The 22,238-nt window shown below is 52.0% G+C and overlaps 7 protein-coding genes across 7 annotated transcripts; 2 read left to right on the top strand and 5 right to left on the bottom strand.

Moving 5' to 3' along the window:
* Positions 1 to 582: 582 nt before the first annotated feature.
* Positions 583 to 3,886, bottom strand: J4E82_006047 (uncharacterized protein; the record flags this gene model as incomplete). Its single annotated transcript, XM_051732307.1, has 3 exons — positions 583 to 2,406; positions 2,452 to 2,808; positions 2,855 to 3,886. The coding sequence occupies 3 exons, from the start codon at positions 3,884 to 3,886 to the stop codon at positions 583 to 585; spliced, it is 3,213 nt and encodes a 1,070-aa protein (XP_051587882.1).
* A 707-nt stretch (positions 3,887 to 4,593) lies between these two features.
* J4E82_006046 (uncharacterized protein) lies at positions 4,594 to 5,444 on the top strand (the record flags this gene model as incomplete). Its single annotated transcript, XM_051732306.1, has 3 exons — positions 4,594 to 4,749; positions 4,801 to 4,873; positions 4,924 to 5,444. The coding sequence occupies 3 exons, from the start codon at positions 4,594 to 4,596 to the stop codon at positions 5,442 to 5,444; spliced, it is 750 nt and encodes a 249-aa protein (XP_051587881.1).
* Positions 5,445 to 5,935: 491 nt separating this feature from the next.
* Positions 5,936 to 6,812, top strand: GSP1 (GTP-binding nuclear protein gsp1/Ran; the record flags this gene model as incomplete). Its single annotated transcript, XM_051732305.1, has 4 exons — positions 5,936 to 6,010; positions 6,126 to 6,218; positions 6,273 to 6,426; positions 6,475 to 6,812. 4 exons carry the CDS (start codon positions 5,936 to 5,938, stop codon positions 6,810 to 6,812), a joined length of 660 nt encoding a protein of 219 aa, XP_051587880.1.
* A 768-nt stretch (positions 6,813 to 7,580) lies between these two features.
* Positions 7,581 to 9,852, bottom strand: J4E82_006044 (uncharacterized protein; the record flags this gene model as incomplete). Its single annotated transcript, XM_051732304.1, has 3 exons — positions 7,581 to 8,381; positions 8,624 to 9,327; positions 9,372 to 9,852. The coding sequence occupies 3 exons, from the start codon at positions 9,850 to 9,852 to the stop codon at positions 7,581 to 7,583; spliced, it is 1,986 nt and encodes a 661-aa protein (XP_051587879.1).
* A 1,352-nt stretch (positions 9,853 to 11,204) lies between these two features.
* Positions 11,205 to 12,704, bottom strand: J4E82_006043 (uncharacterized protein; the record flags this gene model as incomplete). The annotated part of the gene is made up of 3 exons (XM_051732303.1): positions 11,205 to 11,431; positions 11,500 to 11,752; positions 11,802 to 12,704. The coding sequence occupies 3 exons, from the start codon at positions 12,702 to 12,704 to the stop codon at positions 11,205 to 11,207; spliced, it is 1,383 nt and encodes a 460-aa protein (XP_051587878.1).
* A 3,962-nt stretch (positions 12,705 to 16,666) lies between these two features.
* Positions 16,667 to 17,739, bottom strand: J4E82_006042 (uncharacterized protein; the record flags this gene model as incomplete). Its single annotated transcript, XM_051732302.1, has 2 exons — positions 16,667 to 17,098; positions 17,167 to 17,739. 2 exons carry the CDS (start codon positions 17,737 to 17,739, stop codon positions 16,667 to 16,669), a joined length of 1,005 nt encoding a protein of 334 aa, XP_051587877.1.
* Positions 17,740 to 18,540: 801 nt separating this feature from the next.
* J4E82_006041 (uncharacterized protein) lies at positions 18,541 to 20,808 on the bottom strand (the record flags this gene model as incomplete). Its single annotated transcript, XM_051732301.1, has 5 exons — positions 18,541 to 18,853; positions 18,903 to 19,028; positions 19,081 to 19,536; positions 19,584 to 20,258; positions 20,309 to 20,808. The coding sequence occupies 5 exons, from the start codon at positions 20,806 to 20,808 to the stop codon at positions 18,541 to 18,543; spliced, it is 2,070 nt and encodes a 689-aa protein (XP_051587876.1).
* Positions 20,809 to 22,238: the final 1,430 nt, after the last annotated feature.

The raw sequence follows: 22,238 nt of genomic DNA, 5'->3' as shown, positions 1-22,238 counted from the left end.
TGCAGGCAGTCTCCGATATACGCTGCGATGTGGCTGAAATGGCATCCAAGCTTAATCAGTACAACAGCAACAACAACAAAACTACATACGCATAGTGAATCTGCATTCGAGCACACATTTTAAAGACGAAACTGCAAGCACAACTCTCATTTCAACAGCTATCCAAATATACGTGTCTTCTTTTTCTCTTTGCTATCGCTACCCCACCATCACGCGATCCATCGCGTGTGCCAACCAGCTAGTACAATGACGTCATGCCGTCATACCCAGTCCTCCCGATCCCCAGAGTCCAACGTGGTCACATGGGGGACGGGTGTACCTTGCAGTAAACCTTGCTGATCGCACTGCCACGACTGTTTGTGCACACTGCCCCATCGGCCTCTTTTGTTCGTCATTGCCGTCGTCGTTGTCGATGGCCCGTTTCAATTCGTGGTAATTCATAGTCTCATTAACTTGCTGTTTGAGCGCAAGGATAAGTCGTAGTTCGTAGTCGTCATCGTAACAGTCGTCAAGTGTCAAAGGAAAGCCATACACCTTTCCATCCCTAGCTCTTTGCCCCCTTCGTGTGTGTGTTGTCTTTACCTATCTAAAGAAATTAAAAATCCTACTCTTGCTCTTCGCAAACTTGTTCGAAGCCACACTCGCCACACCTGCAGAAGCCGGTCTCGAATCAGTCATGTTGTACTCGTATTGTCTCTTCTGCCTCCTGTTCTCCATGTGTTTCGTGACGTCCACTTCATTGGGCAGCACAGCACCCCTCAGCGTCGTTGCGGTCGAGTCCTTGCTCGCTTTTCTCTCGGCCGCCCTCGCACTAGAGTCTGATCGCGGAAGACTAATCAAATTCGTTGACAGCCTCCTAACTTTCTTCGGCTTATTCAGCGCCGTTTTATCAGTCGTCGCCGGCCGTTCGACGCCAATAGCACGATTAGCAAGTCTCCTCCGTCTACTCCCCGGCCTCGAATCCCTGACCTCAAAATCCTCAGGCAAAAACGCCGCAGGTGCGCTGTGAAAATCCACCACAGGCGGCAGTACAACAGCAGGCCGTCTGTCCGTCGCCACAGATTGCGCGCGCAGATTCCCATTCGACATCTTGTGCATGCGACTGCCAAAGGAATCTTCAGAGCGCGTGTTACTTGTGTTAGATAGGCTAGGAGATCTCCGCGAGAAATTGCTGGCGATGCTTGCCATACTCAGTTTGCGCATGACGGAGTTGGCGGAAGCGCGAATCTGGGTTTCCATCCGCCTGTTCGACATGCCAGGGAAGGGCAGCATGTCTTTCGTCCATACATCTTCTAGTGCCCCTTCTAGACGGACGCGCTCGGCTCGGCGGGGAGCTAATGTGGGGATGTGGTTTGAGGAGAGGTGAGATTGCGATCGTGTTACTATGCTGGGTGAGAAAGTAGGAGGTGTGTCTGGTAACTTCTGCGCCTGAGTGTTCTTGATGATGACTTGACTCATGTTTGTTTTTGCTCCTAGAGTCGCTGCTCGGTGGACGGACATGCGTCGCACGAGAGTGTTTGCGTGGCCGAAAACAGGGCCGAGAGACTTGAGTCCTAACGACAGAGAGGTGTACATGTCTTGCATGTTAGATTGGCCTTCGACGAAATCGTGTGTCTCGTAGACAATACGCTCGCGTAGCTGCTTCTTCCACACTTCTTCTTCCTGGGAAGTGCAGGCGCTGAAGATGAGTTCGTGCAGGCGGTGGCCGTGTTCGAAGACGAATTTCCATGTATGTGGAGCGGTGTGGCACTGGATGCCCCGGCCATTATCAGACTCCTCGATGGTGGCATTGGCGAGTCCAATCGAAGCGACGACGGTGTAAGATGTATGGAACCGACTTGCCGTTGCAAGTACCAGACAAGACTTGTACAGGACGCATACCAGGTATGAGCCTTTGATACGATCAGGTGTCTGATAGGTGACATGCAGAGCGCCACAAAGGAGAACGTGTCCAAGAAGGCGGAAGACGAGAGCTCGAGATATCTTGTGATCCGAGAAAGCTAATCGGTCCTGTAGCTGCCAAGTGATTTCAATGAGGCGCCGGGTCTGAGGGTCATCTTTGGCTTTATTGACTTCGCGAATAGTCTCTTGTAGACGGAAGAGAGCTTTCTCAAGTTCGGCGTGCGCTTCAGGGTCGTCGTATACGGGCGTGTGGCGGCATAAGTCATCGAATAGTAAAGGGTACTTACAGACTCGCTGAATCGGCTTGATCAAGAGATCGGGAAAACTGAGCGCCTTCTTGCTGCCCGCTTCTCGATTGTTTTCTGATGCAACCACCTTCTGCAGCGCTTCGACACCTCGCTCGTACTCTTGCCAGCCGTGTAGCCCTTTGCACATGGTGGTAAGGTCTTGAGACATTGTCGTCCAATGCGCACCATACTCCTCGTATGTGAAGAAGCGTTTCATCTAGAACGCGTCAGCAGCGGATATTGCAGCATCGAACATACGTACATGTTTATTGAAGACCTTGGCGATGTTCCCTGCCGTCTGCGTGTCGGTCACTAGGCCTCGGGGTCTGCGATCTGGTGACCGCCCAATCTCTAAAGAATGCCTGAGCCTTCTGGCCGTTTTGTGCTCGGCAAAGCGCCCTGGGACGATGTCTGCGCTATGGAATCGTATGTGTTTGGCTTTCGTCACAGGATACATCTCTTGATACGCGCTTTTTGTGAAATCTGCCTGAGGTACAACATGGTGGAGTTCGGCGAGCAAGTCTTCGTGGAGCTGTAAGATCTGAGAAATGTTCTGTTGTATGGATGATCGCGTCTGACCCGATAGAGTAGGAAGGGCAGTAAGGATCATGAAATAGTCCTAAAAGATCAGTAGTTGACCAGAGTGGCTTGTTCGGGTAACATACGTTGATCAAAACCTTGAGGTCCGCGATGTAGCTTTCCTCCGATGATATTAGTTCTTCAACAACCTTGCGACGCTGCAATGATCGAAGCCATGCGTTCTCATCAAGCACAGGTCCCAATGCCCCGCGATGGCTTTCAAGTGATCTACGTACTTCGGAGTAGTTGCCGCTTCTGTTGCCCAAGCGAACCTTGCCCACCTCCGAGCGAGGCGCGAGGCTCTTGCTAGCAGTGGTCATTGAAGCCGACTTCATTGCTGTCACGTAACCCATTGAAGACGTCATAGACTCTGACGTTCGACGTGCAGACTCAGAAAGTCTCCCTAGCGGTCGAGAAAGGACAGAGGAGCCGTCTGTAGGGTCAAAAGATGGCCGCGGTAAGTCTGAGAAGTTTTCTTTCCATCGCTGAGCATGCCGACGTTTTAGAGTACTCATCCACCGCCGGAAGGGTTGCGAGGAAATAGTAATCGCAACAGGTTCTTCTTCGTACTCTTCGTGTGGCTCGTTCCCATCGTCGTCGGTAAAGCGACCTTCTGGTAATGGTACATGGATGGCTTCGTAGAGGTTGAACAGGCGTGTATCATCAAAGTTGTTATCATCAGTGTCCATGTCTTCAGCTGAGTCTTGGTCGTCTTCAGACGACTCTACCACCTGCTGCGACTTATGGTACCCTCTTGGGATTGGCTTCGGAAGGGCTGTCAGTCGTGAGAAAGACGGTGGTGGTCGACCAGGCCCACAGTTCCGCTTCCGTGGCTCTTCGACAACATGCCTGGTGTTGAAAGGAAAGCCGGGTTTTTCAGGCACAAGATCCAGCAGCGACTGAGAGGTGAGGGGTGGTGTGTTCTCGTTACTTGGAGACCAGTCGGCTCTAGTCGCACCGAGGGAATACAATGAGCACGCGGAGCCATTGCGAGCGGCAATGTCGCTCAGCGGTGCAAGCAACGTGTCTTTTTGAGGAGAGCAGGAATTCAGGTATGGATTGTCGCTGAAGGAACGCTTGAGTGGGCTCTGAGGCCGAAGCGACAATACATATGCCATGTCAGTGCAGGTCGAGTAGTCGACGCTATGATAGGACGTGTACGAAGGCTTGTTGCGGCATGAGATAAATACTACTGCATCCAACGACGATGGCTTAAGGAGAGACTTGGTCGATGCAGAGCGACAAGGAAGCTGGACGGAGCATGTTGGATATGACTACTGGGTACGCAGGCCGAAAGAGGTCTGGGGGAAAGTGCACAGCGGCGCAAATTCTCCAGAACGTGATGGCGGCATTTAGAGGGAAAGGGTCCAGACGGCGCATCGTAAAGCGCAGACGATCGGGAGCCATGGACGGAGTTTCGTTAGGGGCAAGTGGTGAGCCATGGACTCAGAGCAGCTAACATGGCGGCCGCATTGTGTTTTCCATATTTTGGTAGTCGCGACTTACTATGACGGCAAGAGCGACAGTAGAATGACTTCGCTTTGGCCATGTCGATGCTGGTAGCGAGGCAGCTGAATCGAATGCATGTGTCTTGCAAGGCTATTCGCGATGCACGTACGTCACGCGCGTGGCTTGCCGATTACTGAAGTTTGGTAGAGAAGTGAAGAAGTGAAAGAAGCAAGGCCGACTGTTCCGGTAGTTTTGCCCCGCACCATTAGCCACTCTGAGCCAGCTCGAGCTCCCCTCCCCCACACCAAGCTCAGCTGGGCAAGCTGTGGTAAGCAGTCCAACAATCTTGCGACCTCATTCTCACAGCGTCTACATAATGGATGACATCCACGCGCCGACTGTCTCTTCGGGGCCTACGTCATCAGGCTACTCGAATGGCATTGCAAAAGAGCAGCTGACGCTCCAGGAGCTCATGGCGGAAAAGGATCGAGTAGAGGCAGAGTTGAAGGCATTAGGGCAGGTGCTGGATTCGGTACGCAAGTCAGGGCTGTAGGCGAGATAAGCAATTAACGTCTTGTTGTAGCATGGCGTGCGCATGAGTACCGGCCTGACGACCCTTGACGGCTTCCCTCGCAGTGACATCGACGTCCCTCAGAGTGAGCGTTGCAGGAGCCTGCGTCATGCCACAGGTCGCTGACCGTCGCAGTACGAACGACGCGCGCGCGCATCATCCGGCTCAAGAATGACTACAAGGACCTCATGTCGCGCATCGAGAAGGGTCTCCACGAGCACCACGCCCGACTACAGGAGCAGGCGAGCGCTCCTGCGACGACCAACGGAGCACAGGCAGAGCTCAGCGCCCCGCCCGCCGCCATCGAAGCGCCTTTCGCAAAGGTCAACAGCGTCGTGGCAGACAGCCCGGCAGCCACAGCGGGCCTGCAGGTGGGCGACACGATAACCAAGTTTGGCTGGGTGGACTGGACAAACCACGAGAGGCTGTCGCGCGTGGCAGAGGCAGTGTCGCAGAACGAAGGGGTGCGTCGACAATACACGGGATACCTGCAGCATTGCGTGCACGAGGCTTACAGCATACAGATTCCCATTACCGTCAAGGCGCTGCGACCCAACCCATCGGGCGGCCCGGCAGAGACAGTCCAGATGCAACTCACACCACGGAGGAACTGGGGCGGAAGAGGGCTATTGGGCTGCCATCTGCTGCCCATGTAGGGTGGGCGAGCAGATGGATGCGCTGGGTGGCGCACTGGTTTGGCCAACAAGCATAGCGACAAAGCATAGCATGATACCCGGCGTTAATTGCTCGAGACAACGAGACAAACGAAACATTTCAGAGGCGTTAATTGCTCAAGACCAAACGAAACATTTCATTGTCCAAGTTGCTTGATGGCAGCTTGATGGCTGATTGTGTGTGTGTGATGACTGCTGTAGCCTAACCTGCCTAACCTGCCTGGCTGTGAGGTCAAAATTGCGGAAGGCGCCAAGAGATTTACACCGCCCGGGCGCCAACACTTGAGCACAACAAAACCTCTTCTTGCCCACTTCACGCCCGCAACTTTCCCCACTCTTTATCACCTGTAAGTCTGCACCACCGCCTTTTGCTCAATAAAACCGGGCGACCTCGACTAACATCTTTTCTGCTCAGCTTCTGCCCACCAACCCCCCTCACTCACACACATCACCCCGCCACAACACTCGACAACATGGCCGAGACTGCCGCACAAGGCTCAGTCCCAACCTTCAAGCTCGTGCTTGTCGGTGATGGTGGTACTGGAAAGGTACGATGCTTGTTGCAGTCACTCGCGCAGCCGTCTCAATAGAGAGACTCTCCACGGCTGCGCGATTCAAGGCTGCGCAAACCGTGGCAGAAGATTGCTAACAGCCCCACTACAGACCACCTTCGTCAAGCGCCATTTGACCGGAGAGTTTGAGAAGAAGTACATTGCGACGCTCGGAGTAGAGGTCCACCCTCTCGGCTTCACCACCGTATGTAACCCGATCCTCGTCACATCGCGCGATACGGTACTAACCAGATAACAGAACCTCGGACCCATCCAGTTCGACGTGTGGGACACCGCTGGTCAGGAGAAGTTTGGTGGTCTCCGCGATGGATACTACATCAACGGCCAGTGCGGTATCATCATGTTCGACGTTACCTCGCGTATCACATACAAGAACGTCCCCAACTGGCACCGTACGTCTCCCTCACTCTTATGATTTACCACAAGACTAATCTCTTCAGGCGACCTGGTCCGTGTCTGCGAGAACATCCCCATCGTCCTCACCGGTAACAAGGTCGACGTCAAAGAGCGCAAGGTCAAGGCAAAGTCCATCACCTTCCACCGAAAGAAGAACCTCCAGTACTACGACATCTCCGCCAAGTCCAACTACAACTTCGAGAAGCCCTTCCTCTGGCTCGCCAGGAAACTCGTCGGCAACCAGTCTCTCGACTTTGTCGCCGCCCCTGCTCTTGCGCCTCCCGAGGTCCAGGTCGACCAGGCCGTTCTCGACCAGTACCGACAGGAGATGGAGGCCGCCTCTGCCTTGCCCCTGCCCGATGAGGACGACGCCGATTTGTAGATAACGGTCATGAGCGCTGCTCTAGGCCACGGCTAGGGCTCTAATGGGTATACGACATGGGATGAGATTTAGTTGGAATGGGAAACAGATATGCGACCGAGGGCATCTTTAGTGAAAATTGGGCATGACGAGGAGGAATTGCGGAGGTATCCGACCTGAAGCGCTGGACTAGCCGGCGCTTCGACGAATGAACAACTAGACGTTCTGCATGAATGACTCAAGACACGATTGACGATTAGGAAGGCTTTTCGATTCTACTATTAACACGCACAATGGCGCAACTATCACTACTACTACTACTACTACGACAACAGCATGCTTCATGTCCTCGTTAGGTCCTTTTCCAACACCACCGCATTGTTCCAACAACGCTGGCTCGCTGCTAGGGGATTTCGTGAATGCGCCACCTGATCCCGAATAGAAGATACGACAATATGATATCCGATGTGCTCATGATACAGATAAAGAGGGTCGCATGGAAGCGGACATGAAAGCGCCTGCAAGACATCGCAGCGATAGAGAATCATCGACAGATTAAATGACAAGATTCGCTCGCTGTACATGAGAGACGCATGTGTTTTGACGACGCAACAGAACATCAAAACAACAAATGATATCGGCGCGAGAACGAGACAAACTAAATCAAGATTGAACAACAAGAGCAAGCAAGACAAGTCAGTGTCTACGACTTCAACATCCTAGAGAAGAAAGGGTCAGCATATGATCAAGCACTCGGAGATGCCAGAAGAAGAAAGGAAAGGGAAATACTCACGGCGCAATCAACTGCGCATACTGCTGCGTCGGGACCTCGCGTCCTTCCTCGATGACCCCTCTGATGACATCCCCTTGGTGCAAATTACTCCACAAATGTATTGACATGGCCTTTTTGCTGTTGAATAACGTATGCGCCACGCCCCTCACCTGTCCGAGCACCACATTAGCAATCGGCCACGTATTGCTATACTGTTGCAGCGTGCCGACATCGAGGCGTATCGATTGTTTAATGATGTCGTCCTGGCCGTCTGGAACGAGAAAGGACCAGTAAGAAAGATGGACGACGCTCGCCATTACCACGACGCAGGTGAAAAGGGGGGTATGCTTTATCAAGTTTCCGGGCAGACGAATCAAGGCCGAGATGTTCTCCGCAGACGTCAGGCACTTTGCCGTGTGAATCTCTCTCGTCTGCGTCGGCAGCAAGACTTGGCCTGGCTGCACACATATATTCACGCCTTCGACGCGTCCAAAGCCCAGATTGCTGCGCGGCCGATGCAGCATGATTGTGCTGCCGGCATTTACCATGTGCGCTTGGAAGAGGACCTCGTCGATGTGGCCGTCGTTTGATACGAGCTCCATTTTCGAAGCGGGTAAGTGGAGACGCCAGTTACAAAGATATTGGTCTACGACGTCGACGGCGTGGTACTCAAAGGTGCTGTCGAGACGAGCTGTTTCGAAGACTTTGCCCAGGATGCGGATGGCGTCTATCAGGTAGGTGAAGGAGGAGAAGGTGAAGGCGTGGGCGAGAAAAGACGAGTCGTCGTAGTCTTGGAGGGTTGGGGGATAAGGGATTTGCTGCGCGTACGTGTTAGTCTTCTCTTGTTTTTTTTTCCCTTCTTTCTCTCCTTGGGGTCAACTATGCACTCCGCGGGGTAGATAAGGTTTGACATGCAAGTCATAACTCTATCAAGTGTGACATGCAAGTCAGACGATCTCATCTGGAGCGGCAAGGGTATACGATCGCACTAAAGAAGGAAACATTGCCAAGCCGATTTGACACATGTCAGAGTGTGATAGCAGGGGTTTGAGGGACTTACACCTGAGAGATACTGGTCTTGCTCGCATGGCAACGGGACGTCGGTTACTACGTCTTTCAGTCTGAACTGCACACCTGGATTGACTGCTGTCATCATGCCGTTGGCTGTGAACATGGACCACCATGTTCTCCGCCAGCTCTCTTCCAACTGAGGGTCGTTTTCTCCATGCACAAGCGCAAACTCCATCCGGTTGAGGCCAATCTCCAGCGTCAGATTTTGAGCGATGCTGAAGATTTGTGCTGAGCGTGGGACCTCGTTGTGAGCGTGGAGACCAATGGCAAAGAGCAGTAGTGCTTGTACCGACCACGCGTCTCTCGGGTAGTTGTTGCTGTCGATCTGCTGATCCAAAGCTTCTTTATACATGGCCGTGGGCACGGATGGTATGAAACTGGACCCGATGAACTGGACAGCGTATTCCAAAAGTGGGGCATGGCGTTCCTTGAAGATTTCCACTAACCTGGGCTCCGGGAGACAAAAGGGATGTGAGTTGTAGAAGAAGTGGTAGAATGCCTGAATAGCAGTCTCTGGGCCCAAATGACCAAAGCGGTTCAGACGTGCGGTTCCATTTAGGTTGAGTTGAGCAACTGGTGGGGCCACAGGTCGGACGCCAAGGCCATGAGTTGGGCTGAGCTGGTTCAAGCCGGCATCGCCATTGTAGGAATACTCTGGTGAGGAGATGTGGCCACTGGTCACTGGAACTTCACCTGACCGTGTTAGACATGTCAATTTGATCATCGCGATTACCCACCATTTGGAGTCGTTGTTGTCGTCGTCGTCGTTGTCGCGCTATCTTCCTTGGTTTTTCGCTTTCCTTTCCAGCCTCTTCGCGACTTGATGTAGGTGCATTCCACATTGTCGGTCCTACATCGGGAACATCGTACACCACCGTCGCATTTCAAATGTCTGCTGCGACATGGGACGCATGCGACAGCGACCGATGCTCTGGTTTGGTCGTTAGGCGACTGCTTCTGACTGGTCTTCCCGCCCGTTCCTTTGCTGCCGCTGTCGGATTGGGGAGTTTGCGCCGGCGGGGTACTTCCATTGATGCTGCTCTGGGTGGTAATGCTTGCTGTCGGCGACAGATGGAGCCCTAGCGAGGGCGACAATGGCGATGTGGAGTCCGATTGCGAGTGGAAGTCCTGGTGGCCACCACCCCAGAAAGCGGGATCTACGCCAGCCGAGATGTTGGAAGGAGCGCTGCCCGTCATGTGCTGACCAGGCATCGCCATTGCGGAAGGGGGCATCTGAATTGACACCTGTTCTAATCGCAACGTTTCAAGCGTCCACGGTATCCAGGTCGGTGTGGCTTTGCGACTGTGCGTAAGGTAGAGACGTTGAGGTTCCTAACGGGTGCGGGCTGCTAGACTGTTGACAAAGGCACGTGATGCCCTTGGCTTAGCGCTGAATCGCTCGCCAAAAAGCTTCCGACTCTCGAACCCGTCTGCCATCCAATCGGTCGTGTCCGCCCAACGCAAGATGCAAGGCAAGGAGAGCCTCAGCCTCCCTTTTCGGCCCCTCTGCGACCGCCCTCATTCAGCTCTTCAGCTTAGGACAACATGTATTGTGCAACCTCATCATCGCACCGTCGAACATGGGCCCGGACAACCCCGTCGCCTTTGACGCACCGTTGGATCCTGCCGTCGCCTGTACTTCGCTTGTACGATTCAACGCAAGCCCACCGGGTTTGAAACGCGGGATTGGCGAATCGGGTCCCGCAAAGTGCCTACACGGAGATGCCGTCGTCGATTACTGGGCCGTTTTTGGGCGCATTCCCGTCACCGCCGCGTTGCTAGCTCACAGTCCGCTCTTCGCTCTGGCAGTTTATCGTGGGGTTAGTGGTTGTTGCGCACAGTTCGGCGGAAAGGGTTGAGTGTAGCGACCCAGCTGAAGTAGCGGGCTTGCCACATGATCTGTCTGATGCGATTGGGCGTTCTTTTTAGTCGACGAAATGTGATTCGCACGCAGTGCGGGCAGCGTCGTAGCAACCGAGTGTTGCCTCTAGGATTTCGCCTCGGTCTAGGATTTCGCCCCGATGCAAGGTCGCCTTGGCTCGCTATGCTGACTTTGCCTTATCTGATACCAGTAACGAGCCCACCCACATGACGAGGAAAAGCAATTCAAGCGCAGTTTGGATTGGTCAGAAGAAGGTTTTCTAAACGCTGGATGGACATGAAAGGAGGCGGACCTGCTCGAAGCTTCTAGAGCTTGTTAACGCTCGATACTGGTTTTATCACTTCCTGGACGTGGCTGCAACTTCCTGAACAATGTTAGCCTCGTGGCGATTCATGGCCGCAACGAACAAGAGCATGGAAGCATGTCGCGTCAGAATACTTCCGTCTTTTGGACTTCGCGCTCGAGCCCGATAGATCATGTCGTGGAAACCTCGGTGCTGGTGCGTAAGAACACTGATTCGTCGAACGTCCTCATACAAGATCGTCGCATCTGCATTGGTTGATCAGTTGAGGAAATTGGGTATTGGATTGAGATGATATCTATTTTGATGGAATGCCGCCGATGCTGGAGAATGCAGGAAATGAGCGTTGGAGAAAACAGGTCCAGAGCCGCCGGAAAGGCTATCGAACTACAACTCTGGGCATCGAGCCTTGGTGAAGTTCCACACATCACCAGAACAGTCATTCAGTGACCTCTCTGCCTTCCACTGCAGCTCGGTCTCTGCACGTCGCACCTCCGCCACGCAGAAGCCGACGTCTCCCGCCCTCCGGCCAACTTCTCTGGCTGGAATCTTCCGTTGAGATGCATCTTCCAAACTTTGGAGTACTTCACGAACGGTGTGTCCTCGCCCTGTTCCTGGTCGGAGTCAGTATGAGACCTTAGAATGGCTTGCGCTTTTTTTTTTTCCAAGAGCTCTGACTTACCGAGATTGTAAGTTCTGAATGGTGCATTAATGTGCCCAGCTGTCGAAGCTGCCAGAGCTGCAATGTGGCCTCGAGCCAAATCCACTACATGGATAAAATCTCGAACGGCTGTTCCATCTGGGGTGTTCCAATCGGTACCAAAGATGTCTAAAACTGGCTTGATGCCGGTTAAGACCGTCGCAATTACTGGAATCAGGTTGCTTGGTTTCTGCCGAGGGTCTTCACCCAGGATGCCAGACTCATGACAACCAACCTGCATCCGTTAGCTGTGTCTCCGTATCTCGAGTGTTGATTGTACATACCGGATTGAAGTATCGCAAGGCGGTTATGGACCATGTGGGGTCAGAGAGTGCCAGATCTGCCAAGATGGATTCACACATGAACTTCGATCGTCCGTAAGGCGATGTGAGGCCTAGGACTCCTGGTAAAACTCGACGTTCCGTTCCATCGTTCTCTACGAACGACTCCGGATGGTGGACACAGAGTTCCTCGCGAAGAGGTAGTCCGCAATTAGCGCCCTCGCCATATACCGTTGCGGAAGACGAAAACACAAAATTCTTGATGTCGAACTCTTCCAGCAAGGCAAGAAAGTCAACGAGTCCGCAAACGTTGTTGTTGTAGTATTTCAAAGGCATCCGGATGCTCTCTTCCACCGACTTGTACGCTGCGAAATGGATGACACCTGATATCCTACATTGCCGCTCAACGATAGGTTCTGGCGCGTCATCCATATCCATGTCAATGCCGGAATCCGTTCTTTGCAGTGTCGAGTACGGATAACGTGCTCCAATAGGTGCTGGCTTGTTGACGGTTGAATATGATGAATAGCTAGCCAATACGGTTTTCATTTGTGCGCTTCTGTAATCCAGCTGACGGAAGTGTAGTGCTGGCATTCGACGCTCCCGCATTGCGCAGTATTCCGCGGCAAGAGATCGTACTCTTGTCAAGACGTCTTCGTACGAGTTGCTCAAATCGTCGATGACCAGGACGTTATAGCCTTCCTTGAGCAATTCCAATACCGTATGCGAGCCAATATACCCCAATCCGCCAACGACCATGATGAAAGCAGGATTAGTTCCATTGATGTCTAGAGGATCCGCAACTAGTTCGTCGTCGAATAGCACAGATCGCTCTGTTGATGGTGTGTTGAGTACCTCTGGTGTCACAGGAGGCGACGGCGAATATTGCGAAGAGAATGACGACATGTTGGATAAACACGATTGCTTAGCGAATGGATGAAGAGGAGAGAATTTGTTGATCTTTACGGCGCTACCTTTCTCGATACGCCCGAAAATCTTTATAGATGCCACCACTCAACAACAGCCTCAACTCACGATCAATTAGGCAGAAGGCGCCAGAGTCTGACTTTTCCTGCGCCGTCAATATCGTTTACGTTGCTTGGCACGATGCGGCCTCTTCATCCCGACTCATCAGTTTCGGAGTCTCCTCAGGTCTAGCACTCTCGAAATATACTCTCGCATCGCTAACCATCCCTGTCCAATTTGCATGACCGAGCGCGCAATACGTACCCGTGTGGGTTGCATTGCCGCGTCTTCTAATTTCTGAAAATACCATCATCTGGGCCACAAAAGATCCAACGTGGGCATACTGCGAGGCTTCTTTCGATACCCGATCCCGGCATGCGTTAAGCTTGTTCTCGGTGCCCAAGCATACTACGGAAGGATTCATTCCACATTGCCGTCCGTCAGCACTCTCTCGCTGTATCTCTCCAGGTGTTGCTCTCCGTTGACTGATCTCCACCGAAATCGATATTTCGTCGTCCGCTCTTAGCTAGCCGCGCTCCAAGTAGAGCTATGGACAGGCGTGGCTTGGTGATTCTTCCGCTCTACGTCTGTCCCTTGGCAGGCGTATGGGACGCCCTTTACAGTGTGTATGCCACGGTATCTTCGTGTTACTGTTACTTGTCATACCGTAGCTAAAGACATCCGCTACCCAAAGAGTATCGTCATTTCTTTCGAGTACAGTCTACAGTCGTAATCAACATACATAATGGGCCCGGGAAGGGCGCATTGCCGAACGCAGAGTATTCAACAGTCACCGAGGCGCTCAACTTGCTCAGCAATGTACGCACTATCGGCTATGCAGCAACCACGTGGTGTACTAGGGACTTGAGTTCTGTACTTGACGACATTGCTGCCTCTTCGGTCTGAGGGAGAATACAGTTCTTCACTAGCGTTGGGCGGCATCTTCGTCGACGAGACACCTACACAGTACGCCTCGACCCATGCTGTGTATTTTGATAGCATCTCCTCAAGCAGTTGAAGAAAGCCTCGGACTAAAGGACAGTTATATTGGTAAGCTGAGCCCGCTTTCCTTTGCATTAGTAGCACGAACGAACGCGGAAGTTGGCTCTTCTGGATCCTTGTTGTGGTGCCATCCACTCTACCAGGAGTTTCCGAGTGACTTACGCGCCTCGAAATACCCAAACTTCAATCCCGGCAGTTACGTGAGCATAAGGCTAACTCTGCACTCCCGTCCACAACCCTGGCGCCCTTCCAGAGCCTCTTTATTTCGATGAAGCAACCCTCAAAGTACCGGACCTGTCGCTGGGACGGCCTTGTGTAATCGAGAAAAACTCGCGCTTCTTGTGCATTCTGTACCAGATCTGACAACCATCGATACGGCTAGTACGCTACTGCAACTTTTTGCTGTAGATCGTAGCATCTGGTTGACGGCTGGCTCGGACTCTACCAACTCTGATGGCGTTGTGTCTGCATTCATCGAACACTTGGCTGCTTTGTTGAACCAGAATCAGCGGATGACAGTGGATCGATCGCCCCAAGACATACATGTCTTTGACTGTTGACATGCGCCACTGTGAGTTCTCCGGGGAAGAGCCGACAGCGCGTCCAAGTGGAAAATACCAAAGGTAGTACACGCAATGCACCAAGTCCTTCTGTGACACAAGCGGTCCGCCATGCCGTCGGTTGAATCCAAGGAAAGCCGAAGAAGCACTTTTCCAACTCCACAGCGCCGCCTCCAAACAAGCAACGATCATCGTAAAATCTGACCTGGTAATTCGGAAACCAAAAAGTCCAAAGACGGTTGGCTTCAACATTACCCCGACCCGTACCCTGTTTGCCGCTTTAGGCGGCAGATCTAGCTCATCGAACCCCTGCGCGGTACCCCGGATCGAAAGGCTAAGCCTTTCATCCTGCACTAGGGCTGCATGTATACTCTATTTCAACCTTGGCCTTCATTTCGATATGCAATCTCTGCTTCGCAATGCTTGGGCCCATGCCCTTCTCCGCCTTTTCACAAGCGAAGTGCCAGGCTTCGAAACTTGAGACACTTTCTTTGGGGTATGTCATCCTTGGAGAAATGCCGCGGTTGTTTCGCGATGCAATAGAGGCTAAGTGCCGGCGGCTCTCCGTAGGAGTACCTTGTTCATACTGCACGAACGGGTGGAAGTCCGAAGTAATGCCGCCATGACTGTTGTGTCACGGAGTGTAAACCTCTCTATGTCATGCCTCGATCCTTCGCTTGCAGCAGCGTATGCTAGGGCCTTGTCTCGCGCCATACGACTTTAGTTGTACCGAAAGAATTCCTCCGCTGCATTTTCGATCGATCAGGTCCGAGAGCAAGTTGCCAAGCCCCAAATTTCACCACCAATGACGGGGTGCGTGGGAGCGACCAGTCGATTGAGATCTTACATGCATCGCTACTTACAGCTGTTCAGAGTATTGGCTGGTCGAGGTCTCACGACAAGACAGCGACACAAGACATTGCGCCTTTTGGCGTGATCAGCCTCACGGAATGACGACATCGACCCGCTTCACCATATACTCTTGTTGGTCGAGGCTCCGATGGGATCATGCGTATGAATAGATGTATCTCTCAACAAACATTTCCGGTATCCTACAGAGTCTATCCGGGCCGCGTGCTGGTGCCTCAACTACACCAAGCGGATCCCGATATACGCATCAGGACCCGGCGACCGAGGAGGCAATAGGAATGTGCATGATCGCATACACACGTCCTTCTCCAGATTCTCAAAAGCTCGTATTGTACCCGGTGCCACGGATCGGCCGTCTATTGTGGCTTGCATGTAAGGGAAGGATTTGTGTAACGCATCTCCGGGTCCGCTGGCTAGTTTAAGAAGGTCGGAAACGACCCGAATGTCTTCAACGTCGATCCAAACGGCCCTCTAGAGATCCCGACCCATTGGCAAACTAAGTGTTTCGTATTGCCTGCGAGATGTGCATTGCGATCCTGGCTGCACTGTGCATTGGTGCCTTGGAGGTAAGATTTCCGCAAATAGGGAACCTATCCGCCCGCCACACATTCTGCGTTGTGGATCTGGCGACTAACGCACCATTTCATATCGAAATCTGCGGAGAAGATCGAGGTCTGAAGTTGGCAGAGCGAGCCATCCTTCTATGCCACGTCAGCCATATGGGAAGTCGGTTCAAAGAAGACTGTACACTCATCCGACCAGGAAACAATCAATATCGGTTTTCACCACAAGAATAAGCAAGCTCAATGCCGAGCACAGCTACCGCAGCCGCCCCAGATTTCCCACTCCACTTGCATCGGATATTGGATCACATTCAACCGGTCGGTAACTGCCCCTTAGTATACCGGACCCGTACCGCGATTGAATGCATGATTCCTGCTTGATGCGTCAAATGGGCAAAAGTCGGTGACACCATATTCCACCACTGAGCTGGTGATGCTCGAACATGTGCCACCTATGTCAGATCAACGGCCATGGCTCATTTCGACGTAGGCACAGCGAACCGGTATAAGCAAGGTTTCTCCAGGTTTTGTGGCGGCTAAATGCCAAGTCAAATAATCCGAGGTTACGTATACTGCATGTTCCACATACCCAGGGTCGCAAGGCTGGGGTAAAGGAGATGTGGAAGAATGAAATCTCGCCTTGGAGTTCAGCTCGCCGGTAATATCGAAACTCATGGTCTTTGAAAGACCTACGTTGATGTAGTGGGTGCTGAGACAACCTTGCATCACGATTTTGAAGTTGCTACACGAGAGATGCTATGTCAGCAAGCCTGGTAAGTCTTTACGTGACTCCTACTCCAATCACACGCCTCTAACCGGCATGAGACACACTGTCGCATTACTCCAGGAAGAAAACCCAGGATCTGAGAGTTGAAATATTTCAAGGATGGCTTGTGGCTCGTATCCTCTAGTCGTGGTTACCAAGACTCTCATCTACATCTGTGACTTCAACCTGCCGATCGCAGTATTCCACCCACCCATCCAACTCCATCTTCTTCAACACCGTGCTAAATCCTTCGCTCCCTTCTCCTTTCCCCTTTCTGTCGCAGGACTGCCCTACTGCATCACCTTGCAATCCCTGTTCTGCGCCTGCCCCATCCGGATACTCGATGTGGAAAACGGGCTTCCCCGCAGCGATGAATGGCGCGAAAGTGGTGCACTCACCGTACTTTACACATTCTTCATTGACGCTAAAATGTACAATGGGTAGAACAGCTGGTATGATATCTCCGGCGTTTTTAAGTCCAAGCGTAAGATTCAGAGGCGCAGTAATATCCGATAGATACTGCATGTAAGCGATTGAATCATTCTGGGTGAGGGAGAGGCCGTTATCGTTTTGCTACATCGCAGTTAGCACAGCGACAGTCTTGTAGGTTCGAAAGCCTCAACGGTAAACCAAGTACTCACGTAAGCATCAACATTATCAGGATCAACACCATCACACTCCTTGCTCTTGGCCAAATTTACTCTACTCTTCATCACCCTTCTCACGTTCTCACTCCCCAGGTCCAACCATTTCTCGCCTGGCCACCCGTCTAGGTCGTGTCCTAGATCCTCTTTTGTAAACTCTGAAGCGTCAGGCCGCCAGTCCTCGTAGCTTCCTGCGCTGAAGTAACATATCACTCTCTTGTCCATAGCATGCAGTTGTTGAATTGTCTCGATCGGCGTGTCGAAGAGGTCGATGTCGAAGATGCTGACGTTGGGGGTTGTGCTGGTCTCAGAGGAAGAGAGGATGGGCGGGTGAGAAAGGATGATTTGCCAAGTATCCGATACGGATGGTACCCATGGTAGTGTGGTGTTTGGTGCTGGCAGAGGTGTTGGTGGAGAGGAGTTGTCGTCGTTATTGTCGTCGCCCTGTCCCAAGGTAAGACCGAGACCTAATCCCAAGCCGAGCGCGAGTATCAAGACTACGATGAGAACTGCGAGAAGAATCTTGCGCCGCAAAGACCATGGCTGCCTCGGTTTGGGTTTCGCATCCATTACGTGCTTGTGTTGTTGGTCGCTAGAAAGAGAAGGTCGAGGTTTGCTAGTACGCCCTGTTGGTTGAGCTGCTGCTAGACACACCTCAGACGCGAAGATTCCTTTAACAAAATTCTCGTATACCTAAGCACGGCTTATCTCCAAACTTCAATGCGACCATAATTCATACGCAACAGCCTCCAGACCTATCGAAAATTCAATAGTCCCAAAATCTCATGAAAGGACGCGTCGCAAGCGGCGCAGCGCAGCGCGCCGCGCTGCATATGTAGTTAATATAAAGCTGTTATATGTAAGACGGACAGTAACTGCATATGGCATAGCTTTCATGCAGTGATATTGCGGGTGTGGCGTGTTGCAGAAACATGCTCTTGGCTGGAAGATCGTGCAATAGAGAGCGAACGATCACCAACAGATGCTGTTTGAATGATGTCCAGGAAGCAGGGTCAGAGTAGCAGAGAATTTAAGCGTGAACACTAGGGAATAACGTCACACTGTGGCTTTGACGATATGGAAGTTGGTATAAGCCCATGTAGCGAGCTGAGGCGCTGCCACCCCGCCAACTTGGTTGCCTTATTCATCCATATTGGCGAAGTGGCTATGCAGGTGTGGGGCTGGATCAGGGGTCGGTAATGACCGCCTAAATTCCGCAGGCTCTCAGTAGTGAGCGCATATACAGGGTAAAAGCGAACAAAAAGGCAGTAGGGATCTTAGGGTGGAGTTGGCTACTGCCAAAACATGTACATTGAAGATGAAAAATGCGACAGCCGTTTGTACCGCGTTTTCCACTACATGCGCTTAGTTTTACAGCGGAATGGGCTTTGAGAACTTGTACTGCCTGCTTGCGCCACTCATCGATACCCACAATGTAAGAGGATCGCTTCCAAGCTGCTCTTTGGTTGCACCAGTCGTGCTTGTCACAGCCCCTGGAAAAGTGATGGGTATCGTCGTTCCGCACTTATTGCCTCCAGCTGTGTATACAATAACAGATTCGATACTGGCGCCGTTTGCAGATGCTGTCCATGTCAAGCTTGGTCGGCATAGGTCGCGAGTTTGTCGATTGATGAATTGCTGCGCGAGATCATCATGTTTGAGTGTCTTGAAAGGCCAGGTAGTTCTATAGTGCGTTAGTCGGTGGATCTTTTCATGAAGCAAGATCTACATACAGGCGCATCATCTCAGCAGAAATGACCTCGATCCACGTCATGAGTAGCGAATACTGCCCGCTTTTTCCATTCACGGTGGTAGATGGAACGTCGTTGACGCGCATATTGGCCTGATGGAACATGTACCTAGATTGCAAATCAGTACAACTCTGTGATGCGGCAAATATGATTCGCTTACGGGTCCCAATGCAACCCGAAAAGATTGCGTATCGCGGTGTCTCGAGAGTTATTCATTAGATCGTCGAATGTTCCCTTGCCTGCTGATGTATCGATCCATTCTTGCAATGTACAAGCCGGAAGATCGCAGTTGTAATAGATAAGTGTAGCCCAGCGTGGCATGACGTTGAGTCCTGCATAACCATTGTTCTCAACGTTGGTAGTCAATGGCCAGAAAGTGTTTTGCTGATTGCGAAGGACTGGACGCGTATTGTCTCCTACCACGTTGACGATCCCGTTGTCCATCCATCCCTTGATGGCATCTGCGTTGTGTAGACCAGTGATAGCAGGCGGGATGATACCCTTCCCGCTCCAGCGTTGAGCAGCATCAAGGCCGACCTGTTTCAGCCAGGCTTGGTTGAACGTGATCTCTTTCGATGTATCGGAGTACGTCGCGTTGGTCAGGTCGGCGTGCGAACTGGTTTCGAGTCAGTGGTGCAGAGACTGGATATACAAAAGGCTTACAAGGTATGCGAAATGTGCGCGAAGGCGTCGCGTTGCTCCTCGTCGGCGAACCAGTTTTCTAGTTCATCTATCTCCGCACACTCGAGGCTCCATGTGTACTGGGAAGGTGTAGCAGGCCAGATGTTGGTGCCTGTACCAGGAGGCTTTGTGTATTCTGGGCTACCGTCGGGTTGATCAGGGTATTCAATCGCGTATGCAGGATTACAAAGCCTCCCGCCCTCAGTCGTATCCGTAGAGGCCTCTATATCGCCATTACCGTTGTGTCCGATCTCTATGAAGAACTCAGACCCTGTAGGCATCTTCGCATTCAGTTCGGCCTGCCAAGTGACATGCATCGAAAGGTCGTCGGGCTTGGCGCGATAGTTAACGCCTGCAGGTCGGTACATAGGCGTCTCCAGGAACATGTCATCTACTTGTGTGCTAAAGTAGATTCTCCTGAAGCCAACGAAGAGGCCTCTTGTAATCCAGGTAATCCATGCGTGTTGCAGGATGTTACTCGAGGGTGCCCAATCTAGGGCAAAAGGTAAAAACCATACCATCTGTTGACGAGGACCTATCTGGTTGACGACTGCAGCTGTTCCACTGCCCGAGAACTTGGCAAATTCCCATGCCATTGAAGAATTTACAATTGTCGCAGGGGTGTGGTAAATGTTCGCGATACTCACGTCTACATTGCTGTGGTTGAAGTCAGTATTGATCCGAATGTCGCGAGCTTCAAGACTTACGGCTTCAAGTTGGCCGTGGTAAATCCGGTGTTGTTTGTGAAGGATACCGGCTCATCGTTCAAATTACCACCATTGCTGACGACCCCAAAGTCGGCAGTGGGGAATACATCGAGACGGACCATTCGCACACCGAAGTTGGTCTGATATGCATACAGATCATTCCATTGTCTTCTAGTAAGCGCGCTGTAATATTGGTCTCCATAGTTGTAGCCCACTTCGCTTATGGTGACAATGCCACCATAGTTGCCATGTGTAGCCGAGGAATTGAGTAGGGGAAGATTCGTGATACCAGCCTGGGGAACAGTGACGATCTCATAAGGAATGCCGTAACCCTGGAGGCCAAGCGTAGCGCCATTGATGGCCGATGTCGAGTCGCGTGCAATGACCAGGATCGTGCTAGATACCGTGGCACTTCCCACGTACGCCGAAACATGCTGCAAGAAGAGACAGAGGCATGTGAGTGCGCATGCTCGCAGTGACGATAGACCGGAAGACGCCATCGTGAAACGCGAAGTGAACAACGTGCTGACGAGACTTTTTTGTGAGGAACCTGGACGGCTTAATAAAGAAGTCTCGGCAGATATCATCTCGTACGCCACTGGGAGGACATTGGTCCAGATGCAGTAAACGATCAAGGGACTATTGATTTTCTCCCTTCTTAGCCTCAGCAGTCGGAGTTCTACCTGTAGCTCAACTTGATGCAGAACATGACGCGGCGCATAGCTCGATCAGAGGCTTCGAATAGTTATTGCCGTCCTCCTGGACTACTTCGCATACGTAACATGCCCTTATAGCCATATAGTCAGCAAGGGTCTTGGCTAGTCCTTGTACTTGAGAAGCGGTAGTGTTATGACTTTTGCCATGTGAGAGCAATGTATTGCAACGATCTCAGAGTATTACAGGACTCGTGATTTGACCGCACCTTTTACCTACCAGGCCACTGGTCGTTTCCGTCTCGAGTAGAGCCGAAGGACAGATTCACTGTATGCTCGAGGTGTGCACGGCTGGGGTCCATGGCAGTAATTCCTTTTTTGGGGCCGTAAAAACATGCGTGTGTGTAGGGATATTGTGGGCGGTGCGCCAGGTGTCTTCTAGCCTGGCTCCATGCAAGCACGCGTCTGCCCGCAACCTGGCCATATTGCGCAAGCAATTACTGACCCAGACTTCATCTGCGGCAGGTGCATTACATTGCATGTGCCTCGGAGACAAGACCGACAGAGATGCCGTAATAGATGAAGTTTGATATTAAAGTCGCAGTGTGGAGAAGTTAGGCTAAAAGCTATGCCGGATGAACGTGATTGAAAGAGCGATGATGGGCATGCACGGACATTTGCTGCCGAACCCCGGAATTCCAGCCTCGTCACGTCTTCCCTCGTCCACCACTCTTGTCGCGTCATCACGACACCCTCCTTCGCTGACATCGCCTCATCGTTGAGATCTAAATCTTCTTTGACCTAGTCTTAATACAGTCACGCTTCGCTGTTCGGGATAGATGGCCACTGACCCCTAGACGTTGTCAGCATTCCCTGTCATCGCTTTTGCCAATGCCCGGTCAGAAGGCTTCGCGCTGCAAGTCACTGACTGATGACTGCCGCTCCAATGCCATTCGTGGCGGCCAAGAGCCGTATTGCAGATTTCTGGAAGGATGGCTGCGCTCCTCCACTGCCGCTGGTCTTGCAGCGGTGGATATTTTGCACCGGCTAACCACCAACCATGTATGCTAACGCGATTCGCAGATCAACAGCTAACACATGACTGTATGAACATAGGATGTGCTGTAGTTCTCTGTTTTCTTAAAACTGGCTTTTCATAGCAGATGAGATGGCTCATGTGCACGTTAAGGGTATCTTTACCTAGTCGCTGATTGTCTTGCTAGAATATCACATCCACCCTACTTTGACGGCCCTTGTTATGGATCACGATACGAAAC

This window comes from Alternaria postmessia (genome assembly GCF_024291825.1).
Source record: "Alternaria postmessia strain BMP 2775 chromosome Unknown scaffold_34, whole genome shotgun sequence".
Classification (NCBI taxonomy): domain Eukaryota; kingdom Fungi; phylum Ascomycota; class Dothideomycetes; order Pleosporales; family Pleosporaceae; genus Alternaria; species Alternaria postmessia.
The sequence above is the reverse complement of the archived record's forward strand: the minus strand, read 5'-3'. Positions and strand labels throughout refer to the sequence as shown.